General features: G+C 47.1%; 1 protein-coding gene across 11 annotated transcripts in view; it reads right to left on the bottom strand.

Moving 5' to 3' along the window:
- The window catches only part of LOC135908381 (uncharacterized), a 397530-nt gene that overhangs the window by 20256 nt on the left and 356410 nt on the right, over window positions 1-20864 (bottom strand). For 5 of the 11 annotated variants that reach the window (XR_010566303.2, XR_010566304.2, XR_011514616.1 and 2 more), the window contains exons 1-2: window positions 11957-13543; window positions 3132-3190 (exon numbers count right to left, since the gene is read on the bottom strand). Coding sequence is in view for 3 of the 11 variants with exons in the window: in XM_070539004.1 (XP_070395105.1) it covers window positions 3132-3190; window positions 11957-13234 (1337 nt within the window). In the remaining 8 variants the exon portion in view is untranslated. Of the gene's footprint in view, window positions 1-3131; window positions 3462-11956; window positions 13544-20864 lie in introns of those variants that run through there. The other 6 variants (XR_010566305.2, XR_011514618.1, XR_011514619.1 and 3 more) reach the window with 3 other exon arrangements.

Genomic DNA, 20864 nt, shown 5'->3' on the forward strand with positions numbered 1-20864 from the left:
ACCAGGGCTTCCTTCAACCTTTCTTTGTACCACCAGCAACTGTTGCAGGGGCATGTGAAACATACGCAAACAATAGAAAAACATTTTAGTGGTTGTGTGACAGGCCAACGTATAACTTTGAAATCAGGCTGCTTGCAAGAGAGTGCATGTAGGTTCACAGCTGCGCTAAAATTGTCTTAGCTCACTGATAAATTTGCTTTCAGTGATTGCTTTCGGTTAATGCTGAATTCCTGAAAAAAGAACAATTTGCCAAACTTTTCTTGGCTTAAAACAGAAAATGCTGAGCCCTAGCTGTATGGTATACTTGTTGTAAAACGAACCCGGTTAAGCAAAATTATTTATGGAACAATGTGTGAACATTTGGTTGATTTCCTCGTAGATCCCCCCCCCTCCCCCCCAGAATACACATTTACTTAACACAATCTACTAACTGGGTAACGCCAAACTTGCATAGCCGCACTGATGCCTGCTACTTGGCTGAGCAAGCTGCTCGGATTGGCTGACTTGAGGAAGGCAGCTTTTCTAGCTTCATGAGAAGCAAATGGTGCTTCTGTGGACATAAATGGCTATGCCAGCATCAATGATGACACAGGAACTTACAGGGCTTATTCCATGGAAACAATAATTATGGTGAAGACACTGTCGAGCAGTGCTTACACATGATGCAGCCGCTAATGTAATGAATACTCTGGTCCATTTCTCGTTTCCAACAGCATGAAGGCATTGAAAAGTTTACGAGAGAGCTAGGCCAATGGTCAGCTTTTGCGACAATTACTCAATTACTGAAGTAAAAGTGCACAAAGCAATACTTTTGACCTTGAAAATTTATTAAATATTTCTTTTCACATCTGCCTTTAGATTTTAACGCCACCTTAATGCGAGTCTAGTGAATAGCATTTTGCATAAGCATCTACGAGTACTACTCAGAAGTGTCACTGATATTTCTCAAGACTTTATTTGTGAGCCTTGCCCAACCATATCACTAATCAAACGTGCTTCATATGGAAACATAACAACACAACATGTTTAAATCGCAAATAGATTACAAATTGCAGTGCTTAACAGGCTGTCCTGTGTTTAGGAAGGTCTGAAGCATGTTGAGCTTCAATTCAGTAGCCTGAAAGTGTCTTAATAAAACGAATGCCACAAGATAAAGGATCAGCAGAACAAAAGCTTTTCTTGGAGCCAACATTCCGACAAAGAAATCTGTCTTCGAACAAGACTGCCTGTCGCAACATTGGATACAACACTGTCGTGACCTTGTTGCAAGTGTTGCAATAGTTCACTATTGCCAGTGCGATCAATAGCATTACAATTCTCAACTAGCGAAATTACGAAATTTTTTCGATAACTGCCTAACTGACAAGCCACTAACTAACTACTAACTAACTGACATGTAATCAGTTCATGCAACTCGAAACAAGAAAACATAGCCAAGCCTATGTTGCAGTGTTTACCTGTGTCACACTGCGTGATTTTACATTATTGACAGTGCACTACCAATAGTGCACTTGGCAGTACTATCGATATAAATAGTGCGCTAGCTATTGATGGTAATACCAATATATTGTTTTTGTACTATCAACAGTTGAATGAGTATGCTATCGACAGTTTTGCATCACTACTCCAGAAACATCACTTAGCTGAGCACTGGTGATCCTTTAAGGTCGCCACCTTGCTGTGCACCTTTCTCCTGTTTGGACAGAATACAGCAGTGTCTTAAGTAGCAGGGACCCTTTTGTGTAGCTTCATTGATGTCACATAGTGTTTACATGGAATTCGATACAATGAATCGGCTTGTAGTTCCATTCAGGGTAACTGCAGAGGGTTTATCTGCTCATGTGCCCCCCAAAAAAACATTAGATAATATGGATATTTGTCTGATCAGCATACAATTTTCTTATCCGAGTTCAAATTGCCTTCCACTTAGTTCTATCAGTTACCTGCTTATTTGTCCGTGCCATTCGGCTTAAAAGTGTTCTTCAGCAATATTGCCACCTCGTCGACCATAGCAGTTTTCACAAAAATTTATGCTCAAAGGTCTCTTCGCTGATTAGCTGCCCCTTTTCTCATAGAGTAACCAATCCCTCTTGTAGTCATCCCGGCCAAAATTAAACTAAAATTCGAGGCTCCAGTGTCGCTGAATTTTACCATTCCTTATAGTCACTCTATGCATTCAATTAAATTGCTGAAACCTGAATTCAGTAACTTCAGCTGCTGAAACTTCATCCTGAGTGTGATAAAGTTCTCCACAGTGAGTATCACTTAAAAAAATAGTAAATTTTTTCTTCACTAAAGCAAATCGACCAGCACAAACAGCACACTTTATAAATTGTGGCTCTAGTGTGTGCACCCTGCTATTCCCAACCATAGCTGCATGAAATTTTTTTTTTCATAAGCAACAGGGGTTTTATAGTGGAGCTAGGTTGCTATTATAGGCCGAGTTGGTAAATACAGCTCTGTAGTACTAAAATGATCAGTATTACCATGATCAGCGGCTTTAGGGAAAAAGAAAAAGATGCAAAAATGAAAAATGGAGGCGACACACGCTTGACGTTCCCGCGCTAGCTATACTTTAACACCCAGCTTGGGGCGAATCCAAGCTAGCCCCATGAGGGGGAAGGGGGTTGGGTCATCAAAGCGTGCAGAGAACGGCGGATGGAGGCTCAGGGTTAACGTCAGGTATCTTTTGCAGGCTGCTGGGGCTAAATTAGATTTCACAAAGTTTGAGAAAAAAGAAAAGTGTCGCGAACCCAGAAAATTACGCTGAAATCCGCGCGACGTCACAGTGGCGTACCGACACTGCGGTTAGGGACCGAAATCGAAGGAGGCCCTACATTATCTACGTTAGGAACCACATTTTCCGCCAAATGAACATGTACAGTCTCGACAGAAGACTTCACTACTACTTCCGATTTGTTGCTCAACTTCAGCAGGCGTCACACCGTCACACTTCTAATTTTAATCGAACTTGGCCGTTCACAGTTTTTATTTCGTCACGAGTTTTCTTTTTCTTTACTTTTATATACATATACTTTTTGAAGGTCGTTGCACGTTGCGTTATCGCCGATGCGCGCGCAAGGCCTCTAAATGCAAACGAAACTTGCACGACATAAGGTGTGTATACTCACTTCGCGATATCCTCTGCCAAGTCTTTCGTAGGGTCATTCAGCACGTGCCCTTGGAAATCCTACAAAAGAGTGGTAAATATTTTCTCAGATGCGCGAATGCTGGCGCCATCTTCTATGGGAACGCCCGGTAACTGTGGCTAGAAAGCCTGCATAGAGAGCTGTGCGATTGAATGTGAAAGCAAAGTGAAAGAAAAAAAATGGTGAAAGTTGGGATTGAGGCGCGCGCGCTGTTACTAAATGTAATAAATAGAGTTGTTGAATTATTATAATATTCGAGTCTGGACGTATATTATGGCACCGTTCATAGACGAAAGCACGGAGGATACGACGCCATACTTTCTTTTTTGTTTGCTAATTTCACGTATCGCCACTACCATCAACATCGAGCGTGAAGCCAGGGAAGTTTTGGTTTCGGTTATACCCAGCTTTTTCAGTTTGATATCGGCTCGGTTTCAATATATTCCGTGAAAATAACAAAAGCATTGAATAACTTTCTTTTATGCTAACGTTATCTACAAGTACATGAAGTTGTGTGAATAAATATTTGAATATTCTACGCTTGTAGGGACCACTGGCAATATGGGATATTATGGTTTATATTACCTTCCTTCCGTCTCCCGGCCACATCCACTCTACGCCGGTTGCATAGCGCACCTTTCGAAAATTCATTAGTCAAATTCGATGCACTTACTCTGCCACGTGCACGTAGCGCCGGTAGCAGCTACGCGTGCGCTTGAAAAAGAAACGCACTCTGAACAGTTCAATCAATCAATCAATCAATCAATCATTTTATTTCCTTAAAGAAGGAGGAGTACAGGACTAAAAGCTTGGACAGCTTGACGAGGTCCCGACCCCTTGTAAGTTGGCATAACAGCAAGATGACAGCCAGTCATACACAAGAAATGAAAAAAAAAAAACATCACAATGTAACGGGTAATACAGAGTGAAACAAGACGGCAAGAAATAATCAACACTCATAAATAACAGTGGAAAACAAAATTAGGAGAAGGCAATGTCTAGTCTTGCAAATAAATAAGTTGACAAAAACGTTTAATGCGAGAGTTTCGGTTTCTGGAGGGATCAAAATTTTGTCGGTCTAATAGGTTTAAAAGCGAAGGTAATGTATAGGATAAAGATTGCTCATCATAAGAGGTTCTTGGGGTAGGTACGAACCACAATTCTTTATGTCGGGTCTGTAGAATATTTGTATTTTCCCGAAGTTTTGCCAGATGAATTGTATCATCAATGCCAAATTTTACGAAATCTTTGTAGCACAACATCAACCTATAATTGTAAAAACAAAATACAGGAAGAATTTCATATTTAGAAAAAAGTAATTTTGTGGAGTGCGTATAATGGACATCAGCTATGTAACGCACAACTCTTTTTTGTAGCAAATGTAGTTTGTGCAAGTTTGTCACACCAGTTGTACCCCACACCATGACGCAGTACTGCATGACAGATACCACCAGAGCATTGTACAGCATAATTTTTACCTTGGTCGGGAGTAAGCGACGCAGACGAGCAATAACACCAATGGCAGATGACAATTTAGATTGCAGATGATCAACATGCTCATTCCAGGTTAGGTGCTTTGTAAAACGCACCCCAAGGATATTAACGCAATCCACTATCTCTAACTGCTCACTGCCCAGACACAAATTCATATTAGTTGTCAACAACTTTCCTCTAGGCGCGTACAAGATAACTTTTGTTTTCTTAGGGTTGATTTTTAAGCAGTTTATCACGGACCACCGCTCTAAGTCAGACAGCGTCTTATTAGCCTTTATTTCTATATCTGTTTCCACGTTGCCTGTAATAAAAACGGTTGTGTCGTCGGCATACGAAACGAATGTAGCGTTATCTGTACAGCGTACAATGTCGTTTATATAAATCAAAAATAAAAGTGGGCCCAAAATGCTGCCTTGCGGCACACCAGTGATAACTGGCTTCCTTGAAGATATTTTGTTACTAGCATCTACGAACTGTGATCTGTGGGACAGATAAGATGTCATAAGCGAGTGGGCGGTTCCACGTACACCATACATTTCTAATTTGTTAAGAAGGATGGAATGATTAATTAAATCAAAAGCCTTAGAGAAATCTATGTATATGCCTAGTGCCATATGCTTCCGGCTGAATGCATCTAAAATTATTTCTTTTTGGCTCAGGAGGGCTGTTTCCGTAGAGCGGTGCTTTCTAAAACCATGTTGAAAGTCTGCAATCAAATGGTGACGGTTAAAGAATGAGAGTAATCGCGCATGCATTATTTTCTCAATACCCTTAGAAAATACTGGAATTATTGATATAGGCCGATAATTATTTAATGCTGTTTTATCACCGCGCTTGAAAACGGGAACAACGCGGGTAATTTGCATTCTCTTAGGAAAGGCACCTGTTGATAATATTAAGTTATAAACATGGGCTAGAATAGGGCTTATAATATCGAGCACATACTTTATAGGGCGAATCTGGATACCGTCGGCGTCTAGTGACTTGCTGTTGCTTGTAGCTCTAATAGACGAAAAAACTTCAGGAGAAGTAGTTGGAGCAAGGAAAAGCGATGCTCCATTCCTGTTTACTGGTAGAAACTGAGCGTGGTTAGTTAGGCTTTGTTCAAGGTCCTGTTGCGGTGCTAGAGTAAAGACTTCATTAAATGCATTTGGTACTGCGTCTCCAGAAATTTGTTGCCCATCATGTTCCAATATATCAGGAATAGCTGAGTAAGAGTTAGGCTGTAACAAGGCATTCAATTTGCGCCAAAGTACATCACTTCGTTGATTAGCAGGGTCACTAAATATTCCTAAAAAATAAGCATCTTTGGCAGTTCTAAGTTTATTTGTTAAACTGTTTCTGTATTTCTTAAACGCCTTAAGCAAGGCTTCATCCCTAGATTTCACGAATTTGGCATATAAAACATGTTTTTGTTTAATCATGTCAAGAAGCTCAGGGGTCAGCCAAGGTTTCCGCGCTTTAGGTGGCCGCGTAATTTTTTTGCATGGAAAATGCGTGTCATACAACGGTTTAAAAATATTAATAAAAGCGGAATATGCAGAGTCGCTGTCTTGTGCACAATAAACACTGTCCCAAGTTTGCTGAGCAATGGCATGGCGAAAAGCCTCCAGATCAGATGGCGTAATTGACTGAATGTAGACTGGTTCCTTAGTTTTTTTAGTCACACGATTGATTTTACTCACTAGCAGAATAATGCCTAGATGGTCACTGATATCAGTGTACAGAACGTCGGCCTCTAATGAATGAATATTTATATTTGATATGAACACATCTAATAAGGAGGCGCTGTCAACAGTGATGCGTGTTGCTGTAGAAATTGTATTTGAAAAACCGCAAGTTGTAATTAGAGTCTGGAAATCATTTTGTTCGAGCCCGTGTCCCTCCCCTCCCAAAATTTGCGTTAGTGTGCGACCTTTTCCAACCCTCATACCCGATCCCGGTTAAGCACCTCGTTAAGCACCACCTCACCGAAAAAAAAAAAAAAAATCTGGCTACCACTGGCTCTGGTCACACACTGAACGCAGCTTTTTTTTCTTTTCTTCTTCTTTTTTTAAAAGCTGTTGGGGCAATTTACAAGACAGTTTTCCTAATGAGGAAGGTGGCGACTAGGCTGCGCTTTCGTTATGCGGCTGGCGCCGCTTTCCGGCACGTTGCGTATAGCTGTGCGTTCGGTTTGAAGTGAGTTACGTATAGTTTAGAATTCCCAAACCAAATCGACAAGGCAGACACTGTAGTGAATTTATACAGTGCTAAACACCGCGTCGTCGGCTGAGCATGATTTCGAATCTCGCTAATACATGCCTCTAGATCGGCTGGATGACAGTATCATACACTGCTCTAGTTATCTTCAAAGCGCACGACTTCTCTGAATACATCGTTCGGGAAGTTTATGCGAGTATTTATAAATCTAAGACAATGAATGCGTAAACATGGCCCCAATGTTGGAGTGCCCTGCCTCATGTGGTTCACCGGACGAAACCTCAATTTATACGAATGTAGCCGAAATGGTACCCCGTGGACTTCACTTCCATGGTGATGTGTTATGATGATGCATGCTAGGAGTCCCAGAAAGGAGTTAGAAAAGTTTTCAAGTAGACGTCCTTGTTTCTTTGGTGGAGTACGAAACAGCAAACGTTAGGTGACTGAGTTCGTTCACTGCCCACTGTGGCATTTTCACGTGCGACCACCGAAGGAAACGTCACATCAAAGGTCTTAAATTATTAGCTGAAAATCGATTCAGCGCCAAATTCAGCATAGAGAACAGTACAAACTCTGTTACCACTTTCCCAAAATAAGCCTACGCGTCACCTTTGCACAATTCCGAATTCGGTGAAAAATAAGGCAGTCCTATCGACACGTCCTCGCCGTATTATTCTTGACTTCTCTTCGTGCATGAATGAGGAAAGAGAGAGACACACACGTACAAATACACGCAAACTGTAATGATATGCTGAGTATGCTAGCTTGGCTGATCGACTGGCATGCTCCTCTAGGTGCTGGGTGATAATTATGGTATACAGAGTGATCACATAACACTTGAACAACACGTACCCTGAAACACACACACACACACACACACACACACACACACACACACACACACACACACACACACACACACACACACACACACACACACACACACACGCACACGCACACGCACACACACACACACACACACACACACACACACACACACACAAGAGAGTAAACGTTTATTGTAACAGAGACTGTTTGGTTATGGTGGGTGGAGCCCCTCCTCCAGGGCCCCACTGGTTACAGCGGCTCGCCGGGCCTGGTCAAGGGTCGCCAGTTGGCTTCCCAATTCCACTTCCGCGAGTCGCGCCTCCCACGACCAGTTATGTAGAGTGTTGTCTAGCAGCGGCGAGGTGGCAGCCGCCGGACGTGACACGCACTGGAATGTTATGTGTTCCAATGTCGGTGTTCCTTCGCACCACGGGCAAGTGTTGCTGTATTTGTCTGGGTACATTTTGTGTAGCCTGTATAAATGTGGGAAAGTGTTTGTTTGCAGGCGGCGCCAGTCCCGTGCTTGCCTCCTGTCTAGGCCTGGGTGAGGAAGGGCTTTGGTTCGCCTACTTAGCCGTTGTAACTCGAGGATTTCTCTTGGCGCACCGGGTGTCGAGGTGTTCTCCCGGGCGGTGTGGCCCGCGGCTCGGCCTGTCATGCCTCGAGCCAAGCGGTCCGCCCGTTCGTTCCCCGCTATCCCTGTGTGCGCCGGGCACCAGGTCACGCAATGATCCATGGTGAGGTTCGTTCCTAGGATGCGGAAGACGCAGCCCGGTAAAGCCCCCCCAAGGAAAAGGCGGCAGGCGTCCTGCGAGTCTGTCAGCACGTAGGCCGATTGGCCCTTAGCTTCCGCGGCGCGTATAGCAAGGGCTATGGCCACAGCTTCGGCCGTTGCAACCGATTTCGTGTGTATAGATGCTGCTACGGTTGTTCGTCCTTGGCTAGTCACGACTGCTGCAAATGTATTGAGGGCCCCTGTATTCTTGTGATACGAACTCGCGTCTGTAAAGTAAGTATCCGGGTCGCTTCGCCGCCTTAGTAAGGTGGCTGCCCGCGCGCGTCTCCGTGCCGCATGATGGACTGGGTGCATGTGACGGGGGATCGGCGCCACGTGGATTCGCTCTCGAATTTCAGATGGCAGTAGGATTGTTTCATTGCCACAATATTGTGGTGTCAGTGGATAGTTAAGTCGTTGTAAAACCGAGCGCCCCTGAGGTGTCGTGTTTAGCCGTTCACGCTGCGCCATTAGAGTGGCCGCTGCATATTCCTCGAAAGTGTTCATCATTCCTAATTCGTTCAGTCGGATCGTGCTTGTGCTTTCAGGCAGGCCGAGTGCTGCTTTACAGGCAATTCTTATGAGCCTATCCGCATGTTCGATGTCGTGACGCCGCGTGGTTTGGAAAGGCAGGGCGTACGTTAGACGACTAATGACGAAGGCGTTTACTAGTTGCATGGTGTCTGCTTCGGTCATGCCTTCGCGGCTGCGTGCAACTCTGCTAATAAGCCCAGTTACGCTCCGAACAGTGCGTCTGAGATTGGAGAGCGCTATGCTAACGCTGCCCGTTTCTTGAATGCACATTCCCAGTACGCGCAGGTGGGATGCCCTCTTGATGGGCTCTCCCTCTAAGGTGAGCTGCAGATCCGGAGCCCTGGTCGCTTGGGTATGTCTAGGTCTAATATGAATATACTCCGATTTCGCTGGAGCACACCTCATGCCTGCTCGCCTCATATAGCTTTCAATGGTGTTGATGGCCTGTTGAAGCGTGTCTTGTCGGTTTCCGTAGGACCCTTTGCAGGCCCAGAGTGTAATGTCGTCTGCATATATGGCGCAGCCAAGGTCCCGGTTCTTCTGTAAGTCCAGGGCCATTCTACGTAAGCCGACGTTAAAAAGAAGTGGTGACAATATGGATCCTTGAGGAGTGCCCTTATCTGGTAGGCGATACAGAGCAGAACGTGCTGAACCTAGTCCTATTTTCGCGGAGCGGCTGCTCAGGAAGTCCTGAACGTAATGAAATACCCTTTCTCCACACCCGACATCTCGCAGTCCGTCTAGTATTGTAGTGTGTGAGATGTTATCAAATGCCTTATGGACGTCGAGTGCTAGCAGGATTCTGTCCATGCTGCCCGGAGGAGGATCGAGCACCTCATCTCTTAATAGAAGAAAGACGTCCTGTGCACAGATTCGCCTGCGGAAACCGAACATGGATTCAGGGAAGAGTGAGTTTCGTTCGATGTGGGCTTCGAGTCGGGTTAGAATTACTCGTTCAAAGAGCTTGCCCATGCAAGACGTGAGCGATATGGGCCTGAGATGGTTGAGCTCGCGCGGCTTGCCCGGTTTTGGTATAAGCACGATGTCTGCCTGCTTCCATTCTCGCGGTAGTCTCCCATCCGGTCGCCAGACCTGTTCATTGAAGAAGTCGACTAAGTGCTGTAGGGCTACGTCACTAAGGTTGCGCAGCATTGCGTTGGTGATTTGGTCGGGTCCAGGAGCCGTGTTCTTCTTGAAGGTTTGTGCTGCTGCGTAGAGCTCCGAGAAGGTGATGGGGGCGTCCAAGCTCGAGTTATCCTGTCCTTGGTATTCTCTCATAACGCTTGAAGATGTCTGGGCAGCGCCGGTGTAGGTGCGTTTTAGGTGCTCGAGTAGTTCTTGTTCTGAGCCCTTGTATTCTCCTAACAGCCGCCGCATGACGTTAGACGTCTCGGTGCGCGTGCTAGTTGGGTCTAACATGCACCGAAGAATGGCCCAGGTCTTCTTGGTGCTGAGGGTGCCTCTGAGAGAGTCGCAGAAGCCGCGCCAATTTTGATTATTCAGCTCCTGCGCATAGGTGTTAGCTTCGTTTGCCAGCAGGGCTATTCGGCGCCTAAGTTTGCGATTACGCCGCTGCCGCTTCCAGCGTTTGGTGAGGCTTCTGTGGGCCTCCCAGAGGTGGGCGAGATGGCTGTCTACTGCTGGTGCTTCCGTTGTGGTCTTGATCTCTCTCGTGGTGGCAGCATGGGCCTCCTTGAGGAAAGCTGTCCAACCTGCGGCCGTGGCTGGAAATGAGGATGCAGCCTGGTGTCGTTCTCTGTACCTTTTCCAATCAGTGAGCCTGGCGACTCCTAGAGGCTGTCGAACGTTAGCTGTGTTAACAGTGACACACAATAGATAGTGATCACTACCTAGCGTTTCGTCCAGGTTACACCAGGTGACCCCCGTCTCGTTGTTGACAAACGTGAGGTCTGGCGTGGTGTCCCGGGCAACGCTGTTTCCCATCCTTGTAGGAGTGCCTGGCTGCGTAATCAGTACAAGTTCGTGGGACTGAGTTTCTCGGAGTAGATTGAAGCCCTTGGCGGTGTCGCGTTGATAACCCCATGCGGAGTGCCAAGCGTTAAAGTCTCCGAGAAAGATTAGTCGGTCTTTCGTTGAGAGCAAGGTAGATACGTGACTTAAAATTAATGAAAAATCGGCCCTCTTATCCCTAGGTGGGCTATATACGTTGGTTATCAGGCACTTTGGACGACCCTTCTTAACTGGCCAAATGGTGAGTATTTGGTGGTGGATTTCTACGCCAGGTGCTATGGCGACAGTGATTGTGAGGTCCTTGCGGGCCAATGCTGCCACCTCAGGGTAGTTCGAATCGCTGTAAAAACGGTAGCCCCCAATAGGTATCCGCATTTTCCCCACTTCCTGAAGACAAATAATGTCAGGTGGGACGAGCGCCGCCTTGATATATTGTGTAAGTGCAGCATGTTTGTTATGTAGTGATCGGCAGTTCCACTGCCAAATTACGAGATTCTCTTGGCGTGTAGGTGTGGAGTTAGCCAGAGTATGAGCTCTCGAAATGATCTGTGTCTGTGGTTACGGTGACCTTTGGATCTCGGTTCTCCGGGCTTAGGCTGCTACGACGTTTTCGCGTTTTTTTGGCTCCTTTGAGCGAGTCGTCGACATACCGTTTAAGATTGTGAAGCTCTGCAAAAAATAATTGCATTTGTGCGCACATATTGTCTAGTTTCCCTTCCAGATGAGTGATGGGTGCAGGCATCTGTGATATAGGCTGCGTTTGTGATAGTGGTTTGGTCTGTGTTGGGTTCGTCTGTGTGTTGGACAGTTGTGCGGGTGCGTTTGTCTTATGGGTTCCTCCGCGCGTCATCATGCTTGCCATTTGTCGTTTAAGTGTTTCAAGTTCAGTTTTCATGCTATCCAAGCTTGCCTTAAGTTGTCTGTTTTCGGCAACTATTTTCTTGTATTCCTCGTTTTGTGTGATAGGTTTGGTTGTGGAGGACGCGACCGCTGCCCAGCTTACCTGTGGATTTGACAGAACGCCGGCCGCCTTCGGTGCTTCTCTGGATGATCGTCGCGTCTGTCTTGCTTCTCCTCCCTGGACGCGCTCTCGTGCTCGAGAGCGGGATCTGCTCCGGTGAGGTGACGCTGATCGGGACCGAGCGTTCAGTCGGTGTGGAGATGGCGATCTCGTCCTTCCCTGTCGGTCGCGTTGGTCGCTCCTATGGCCGTTTATGTAGTCCGATTCCTCATCCTCTGAGGCGAACCAGCGAGGTGTTTTCTGCCCTTCATTGCACTTGTCAGTGCTCTTTCTGACTTGAGGTTTTTTCGGTTGCTTGAGGCGTCGTTGGCAGCTGCGGTCCCCGGTGACGTGGGCACCCTCACACGAGGCACACTTTGGCTCACACGGGTGTCCGTCCACTGGGTTTCTGAGTCCACAATTTCGGCACACTCGCAGGTCCGGCTGTGGACAGACGTCTGTCCGATGCCCTTTTCCATGGCATGTTTTGCACACCTGAACAGTAGCACGGTAAGGATGACACAGGAGTTCGCCTCCGTTGTAGTACACCACCCGAGGTAGTGACGGGCCGCAGAAAGTAAGGGCGGCACTCTTTGTTTCTCCGATCATTCTTGCTTGGATAAGTTCGACGCCTTGAGTCCGTATACGTATGTTTGCTATGATGGTCTCCGGTGGCGTTCGGGGTGGAAGTCCGTGTATAACTCCTCGGATAGCTTCCTCTCCGGTGGCAGCGTATACGTTAACGTCATGCGAACGTCCGTTGATAGTGAGGGAGTGGACTCGGCGTGCCTGCTCCGCGACCTCCTGACTCGATGTCGAAAGTATGGCGATATTGGAGCCGGGCTTTATACGGAGCAAAAATTGCTCACCTCTTATTTGGTAGTCGCAGGCCATGACGATCGCTTCGGCGAGGGCCGGCGTGCTGATAGTCTTCAAAGGCAGTCCCTGGTGTGGTCGGATAACTATCTTGAAGTCATCCTTAGGAAGAGGAGGAAGTTTGGGTATGCCTCTTCGTCGTTTCTTTAGTTTCGCCGGGTTAGTGCTGCCCGTTGAGTCCGTTTGTCGCTTGCGCTCTCGAGCCTGCTGCTTCTTTTGCCGTAGTGTCAGGACTGTCTGCCAGTCGTCGTCCGTCCGCTGGCGTTCCCCGGCGTTGTGGCGAGCGGAGCCTGTTATGCCGTCTTCTGTTCTGTCTACATTTGTGGCATCCATGTTTTCTGCTGGTGTTGTCTCACCTTGCATTCTCGTCGTCGTCTGAAGTTCGCTAAGCGTTCCCGTAGCCATGCCCAGGCAGAACGGTTGCTGCCGTTCGCGTTCCTCACGCGTCGGAGCAGCACCGGCTGCTGCGCCGAGCTGGCGTCGGGTTACCGACGCCGAGCTGGCGTCGGTTCACCGACGCCGCCCCGTAGTCCGGCTTTGTAGGATCGCTGGACCTCACGAGCGTCACCGAGGGCCAAGTGGGCAGCACACCCGTGTTCCTTGTATCTTCACGAGTCGACTGGTATCTCGGTACCGTGGGTGGATGCACTAGTCTACCAAAAACACATCGAAACGCAGAGCGCGATGCAAGCAGTACTGCGCTGCTCGGCGCCCCCTTGCGGCCTCCCCCACACACACAAACACACACACACACATCCGCTGCCAAGGTTTGTCAGTGGTGGTGCTGGCTAGCACTTCCAGGGTTCTAGTTGTAACACATAAATACCCACAGAAGTGGACGGGATAACGGAGCAGTGGTAGCTCAAATGGTCGAGCATCGCACGCGTAATGCAAAGACGAGGGATAGTTTCCCACCTGCGGCAAGTTGTTTTTTATCCACTTTCATTGCCATTACTTTATCATTTCTTTAACTCAATTAGTAAGTACGGGTAATTTCCGCCATATATATATATATATATATATATATATATATATATATATATATATATATATATATATATATATATATATATATATATATATATATATATATATATATATATATGTTACAATAGTCATGACGCTGCTCCCTTCACGAGAGCGCACTGTCTCGCTTCACGCATGGCTTTCGAGATGGGACGGCGCGCCGATAATCTTAGAGGCCGTGCATGAGGTTACAGGCAATTTCCGCGGGGTGCTGTGGCGCTGCAGTACCTGCGGCTGCGGAAGACAAGCATCTCCGCGAGCTGTCTTGCCTTCGCCTTTCCATCAGCCTCAATCTTAGCCGCTTGCTCGTATTTGGGATCGACCGCATGGGCAGAATGATCAGTGCGTAACCCCCCATGCGCCGAGATTTGTTGCTATCGTATGTGCTTGCAGCCAAGCTTTATTCAACCGGGTCTCTGGATCACCAACTTCGAAGGCGTTATCGCTTCAGACAAATAGGGAACGTATTTCACCCGTCCTCAACGTGCAGGTTACGCAGACTCGGCGAATCCATTTTATATCGTGGTGGTGTCCAAATTGCACCCCTAGCCAAGTGGGGAGAGGGGCACACCGGGCATGTTGTCCTTAGTCCGCTTTGACGTGGAATTAAGCTACGGCCACCGAACGTTCAAGATGACATTTCTTTTACGTCTTCAATAAGAACTAAGAACTTTGTAACATGTCTGTTCAAAGATACTAAAATGACATTTTGTTTGAAAATAACAAAAGAAACACAGTTCTTTTTTTCACAGTGACTCCGTCACGCCATATTACCGTCACTGCATGCTTCACAGCATGTTGCGTGTCCTTTGAGAGGTTACCATTTACATATGCCCTGCACTACTCAGCTTTGATTTCGTCTCCTTGGCACTCATTCGCTTACTGCAGGAGTAACACGACTGCCTTCTATGCATTACACATACACTCTAAAGAAATGAAGAAGTTTACATTTTTGGGGGCATATCTTGTCCCTAAAAGATAATCATCTGTCTTGCACATTTCCTTTCTCAAACAGTCTGTGCTCGCTACTTTCCTGTCAAGAATGCACTGTCACGCCGATAACGGGTATGCCGTTCGTGACCAGGAAGTGCCATGCGCTCAACAGTGAAGGAAAGGCGTGCAAGATAGATGACGATTATCGTTTGAGGACAAGCTGTGCCCCAAAGACGGCCAGCGCCACCCCCCTCTCCCCCTCTCCGCCCCCCCCCCTTTTTTTTTCTTTAATAGTGGGGCCTGCCCAGCTCTTATGACTCTTAAGCGAGTGTATGCGGTCTTATTTATTTAACAATATCAACTGTTGCTGTCGCGGCAGTATGAATGTCGATTACGCACACATACCGAAACAAGAAACGTAACAACTGCTTGAAAAAAAAAAAAAGAATGTGCAGAAGTGGGGCTTCACCGCATAAGGCGTCTTATTGTGGAGAAGCCACCTTTGATGAACGCTGTCTGGGGCTGTCACGTGGACCGGGTGGGGGCGCGCGGTGCGTGCACCTTCGAAAGCACGTAGAAGTTCGCACGCACAAAGTGTAACCTACAGAATTAATGGCACAAGAATGAATTCATATTTACACAACACCGTTTCTTTCACGTTGGCTTAAAAAAAGTTCTCTAGAGCAGATAAATACGCGGCATGTTTAATCAGGTATCGAACGCTCATTAGCCTGTTTTGGACCAGATTTATACCCAAATAACTGACCTGTGTCGAATGCTACAAATAATTCGAAAATAACTTTCGAACTGCTGCCGCTCTTTCTTGCCCAAAAAACAACCCGTGTTAAGCACTGCGCGGATATTTAGTGCTAGAAGCGTTTCTCTGTAATGACTTACGAAATAAGAATAGACTGCCTTTGTGCGCGCATTGTAGCGCAGTTCTTTGAGGTTGGTTGGAGTCAGCCTCACAGCATCCCTGACGGTTGCAAGCATTGTTGTTTACGAGGCACTTCACTAACGTCGAGAGAAAAATTCTGGGAGTCCTTAGTTTACACTCAGCGGCATTCTGGGATTTTCTATTGAAATTTAGCATTATTCTTTTTTTTAAAGTACGAGAGGTTACTTACCCATCAGAACCGCTAGGCCACCCTTAAAGTTTTCTTTATTCGTCACAAAGGGGAGACAGCAACGAACAGCTTCGACGCCACAGGGGGCTTTTGTGATATCCTTGTTAACATTTTATTTTGTACGTTTAAAAGTAACTGCACTGGTGTCACTAGACTCTTGTTTCTACCTCATGATTGAGTTCGAATATCGCCTCATTCTTAAAATCTTTCCGCTTCGGTACTAGCGGAATTGTCGGGCGAGTCGTTTATTTCTAGGTTATTTATTCGCATATTTTAAAACTCTGACTAAAGTTAGCCGGGACACCATATATATAGGCCTTGTCACGTCGTAAATGAAGAACTGGCGGTCTTGGACTGCAGCATCCGGGAACTTGTTTCTCAATTCTTATCATTTCCATGAACGTGTGCATGCACAGTCCAGTGGGGAATATTGCGTCGGCTGCATATATTTTTGTGAAAGGGCTATGAAGCATTGTTCATATACATTTTGGAAAAGTGCCCTTCCTACGCTCATTAACACCTTCTTAATTGATCTCTCCACTGTGTTTCTGTCTTCATTTTTCTTCTTGTCTTCATTTTTCTGCCTTCATCTTCTTTCTTTATTTCGTGAGTTGCATTCCAACAGTTCGGAATTACATGGCGCGCCAATAGCACAGAAACAGTCCTGAATTGCCTTCGATCTCCGTACATCGACCTGCAAGCGAGCAAATCTCAGCATTTCCTTCAGCGCAAAAAAGAAGAATTCGTGCACCAAAAACACTGATATGCATCGTTTAACTCTGCAACAGCGACCATCGGCTGCCGAAGCTGTACCTTCCCCACGTCTCCTTCACCAGCAGCCCATGCTGCGTCTTGGCTTTTTGATTCCTTCATAAAAAAAGAAAAAAGAAGAAAAGAAAACACGCATCCAATCGGCTTCTCCTCTTCAACCTCTCCGTCTTTTGTTTCGTCCCTTCCTCGCCGCGCTCTCTCAGGAAGCTCGAGAAATAGAGGGGGAGAAAGCAGATCAGTGACGTCAGCATGACGCACTGCCTGCGTCAGGAACACGCCTCTGTACCCGCCCTTCTTCGACCGCTGTGACCCGAGTGCGTTGCTAGCGCGTGGAGCCAAGAAGGCTGGAACTCCATACTTTTCGACGTGCAGCGCAGCCATTTCTTGCTGTTGTCGCCGTTGGTGTTATTGACAGACTTTTGGTGTTCCCCCTACTCTTCATTTTTTGTTGGTAATAAACGTTTATAATACCGTGTCTTCATGTGAGTGTCCCTGCGCGTGCCATCTTAGCAGCGCAGCCATACGTGATACGTATAACTTTTGCATTGAAATGTGCCTAATAAGTTACGTTTACGTGAACCCGATTCAGCCGTGTCGAATCGGCTTGTCGAGCTGGAAAGCGGTCGCCGGATTCGCGTAAACACTAGTGGCTCGGGACAAACGAGCGTGAAGGCGACTTGGATCAACGCGCCTTCGAAGGGTGGTGGAAAAGCTTCGAAGGGTGGTGGAAAAGGGTGGTGGAAAAAGAAAAAGCGCCGGAGAGTCATAAATAATTAACTACGATACTTGTACTTTTTTACGAACCTGGGCCCGTATTCACTGAAAGGTCTTACGTTAGAATTCTTCGTACGAAAAAATTCCGACCATTCCTGATGCTGTGCGTATCACGAGCGAAGGCGGCCGGCCAATGACAAACGTGACTTACGAACGAAAAGCTTTGTGAATTCCTCGCAAGTTTCGGTATCCAGAGCGAGGAATGAGTGATGATGTCGTAATACAATGGCTTGCTTTTTCCTTTCCGCAAATTGCTGCGGCTGTCACACGCGAGCGCATCCAAAGCAAACGCGTGCAGTGCCCTTGTGTAATTTTTTTCTATTATATGAGAAACTTCATCATACATCGCTTTATTGCTAAACGACGGTAGGGAACTCTCTTTCATGACGTCACGATGATGCCGGTGACTGCAGGAAACTGTATTGATGACACCAAGTCGGGTATTTTGAGGCTAACTTCATTACTAAGTTAATGTATCTCGTAATCTCGTAAGCGTTTACCAACCTTCGTACTGTAAAACTGCCGTTGTTTGCGGGTGAGAGTGTGGTTTAGAGCTTTCACGACTGTGACGAAAATATGTGTCAGTACCAGCGTGGTCAGTACGCACCCTGAAGGAACGGGGACGTACCCCGAGTGGCTGTAGTATTGCGCGCCTAAGCGCGGGCCCCCACGTTCGGTTGCAACCCGCGGCGGTGAAAGGGGCGCCGCTTCGTCAAAACGCAGGCCGGCGAAGCGTATCGAACTCCACGATCGCGACTCGTTCGAGAACGAGGCTGCGCTCGCCGTCGGTCTCGATGTCGACACGATGCGGCGAAGACAGGCGCACAGACACCTCGGCCACTTAATCGCACGTAAAATATGGGTTCTCCTCGGGTCCCCATTAAGGCTTGTTTTCACACTCGGTAGCGATACGTCGCCATCTTCGGTCGTCGGTGCGTTCCGGCGCGCGCACACACGCAACGCGCGAAGCAGCGACAGCACCACTAGCAGCAGCAGCCTAAACGCCTCGCGTGGGCACGGTTTGTCGAAGAACGATTAATTTGCCCGAGGCTTCGGGGCGTATGGGCACGTCTGAGCGGTACCGCTGCAGGCACCAGGCTCCGCCGACACGCGCAATTTCCGCGTGATGTCATAAAGCGAGAACAGAAAATGCAGCTCACGGCGAAACGCCGAAACGGTTTCCGTGTTGAGTTTCAGCCGTCGAAGCGTCGGCGCAAGCCTGCACCAGTTGCGTGGCGCTAACGGGGAGTATAAATGGTGCGAGCCCAATCGCCGTGGCGGGTGCGCGCTTGCACGAAAACGCGTCAATTGGAAACGCACGTTTCCGCGCCCATTCGGAGCTTCGGCAACGTGTGCCCGCGAAGCGTAGTTATCGAAGCGATCTTGTATAGAGCGACTGTTTTCCCTTCGGGGTTCAGCTACGGGGCTTTCGAACTCTCGTAATATTATAGAGGAAATGACACCTATCCCGTTCTATGTGACCTAAGAGATGCCTATACGGAGAGCCGTATACGAGGAAGGAAGTAGTCTGGCAGGCCGTAGGTAAACCTACATACTAGCGCTTCCATCTGCAGTAAGGTAACCGGGACAATGCTTAAGATCACTTATCTTCGAACACCCCGCCATGAAAGATGATGGTGAAAAATCCAGTGCCTTACTAACATGCGCAGAAGGAGGCAAGTATGTGTGCAGCCAGTTTTCGCAGGAATATACCAGGCCTAAGTACCTGGTGCGAGATGCACCAGGTTTTATTTGTTGTTTTATTTGCTGTGTGCGCTTTTGCCGTCGCAAACAACAATTTAAGTTTGCCGTGTTTCAACACGTATATCGTAATTCATACTGGGCAAGTTTAGTTACTGAGTCTATATTATAATGGATATATTTGCGATTATACCTTCTAGCTGGTTACATCTTTAAACTGCATTAGCCACGAGCCAGACTAGCCTATAGCAAACAGTCTTGCTGTTACATCATCGGCCGATTTGTGACGCCTGCCCTTTTCGAAGCAGCGCAGGGTGTACGCGAGTTACACTTGGCATACTACTACTACTACTACTACTACTACTACTACTACTACTACTACTACTACTACTACTACTACTACTACTACTACTACTACTACTGCCACTACTACTACTACTTCTAGTACTTTTACTACTTCTACTATTGCTACTTATGCTTGGCATTATACCACTTAGCATAGTACGCTGCTACTGACTACTACTACCACCACCACTACTGCTATACTACTATTACTAACACACAATACTGCTTCCTTCTTCTTCTTACTCCTCCTCCTCCTCCTCTTTTTACTCTGTGCGAAGTAGCGCTGTTTGCTGTCGTGCAGCCGCGAACGTACGCTCCTACCGATATCGTTCAAGACAGTGCGTATATCGCGTCACAACAACTTGCCATATTCGCGGACAGTGTTCTATGGCAAAGAAGAAAAAGCTGCGGAGGCATTGGCGCGCACAACTAAATAGCGCTCCTGGAAATGGTTCCAAATGTTTCATTCTCGTTAGTTAAATCCGCGGAAGAAAAAACATGAACTTCTTTTTTAAAACAGTAAAATAAGACAAGCTATCCCACTGACATGCTAAATACGATCAGTTTTTTTTTTACTGCTTTTCTCATTTGCGTTTCACTATCGCACGTGTTCATCATCTGTTTCAAGAAACCTAAAGCGCTATAGATGTCAAGCTCCTGAAGACTACGAAGAGGGGGAGAGAGAGAGAAAGACAGACAGACAAAGAACTTTATTTAAGAGATCCTGAGAAGCTTCGCCCTAGAGCAGAGCTGCGGGCCGTTCCCACGGGGCTACTGGTTGGCCTAGGATAACCGCCGCATCGTGGGCTCTTTGGACAGCCCAAGTTTGCCGTGAAAGTTCTGAGCTCTGGATGGCAGAGTTCCATTCTTCTTCCGTGATGCGATTGGATCCCTGTAAAGAGGGGCATCGCCAGAGCATGTGTTCGAGATTGTTAACAGCCACACAGTCGGGGCAGGTAAAGCTAAAAGCCCCTTGAGTGATCGTATGGAAAAGGGCCAGGTTGGGATCGGACTTAGTATGAAGCATGCGTAAAGTGGATGCCAGAGGTCTCCTCCCCTCCCCTCCCCTCATAGCTAGTTTGCTATGAGGGGGAGGATAAGTCCTCCTACCCAAGTGACAGTGCGTAGTGATTTCGTTCAAAGTAGTGAGAGTGTCCCGAAACTCGAGAACCCCGGAGTCTGGGCTCACCCTTGCTCCCGCAGGGTGGGTTAGTGCGCGCGCTTGGGAGTGGGCGATATCATTGAGATTGGGCAAGGAGTCGAGCCGGGAGGTCGAAGTGCACCGGAAACCACGTCATGGTGTGCACAGACATTTTTTTTTTTGACGATCTTGCGGGCCTTCTCGGCGATGGAACCTC

Source organism: Dermacentor albipictus, chromosome 5 (genome assembly GCF_038994185.2).
Source record: "Dermacentor albipictus isolate Rhodes 1998 colony chromosome 5, USDA_Dalb.pri_finalv2, whole genome shotgun sequence".
Lineage (NCBI taxonomy): Eukaryota > Metazoa > Arthropoda > Arachnida > Ixodida > Ixodidae > Dermacentor > Dermacentor albipictus.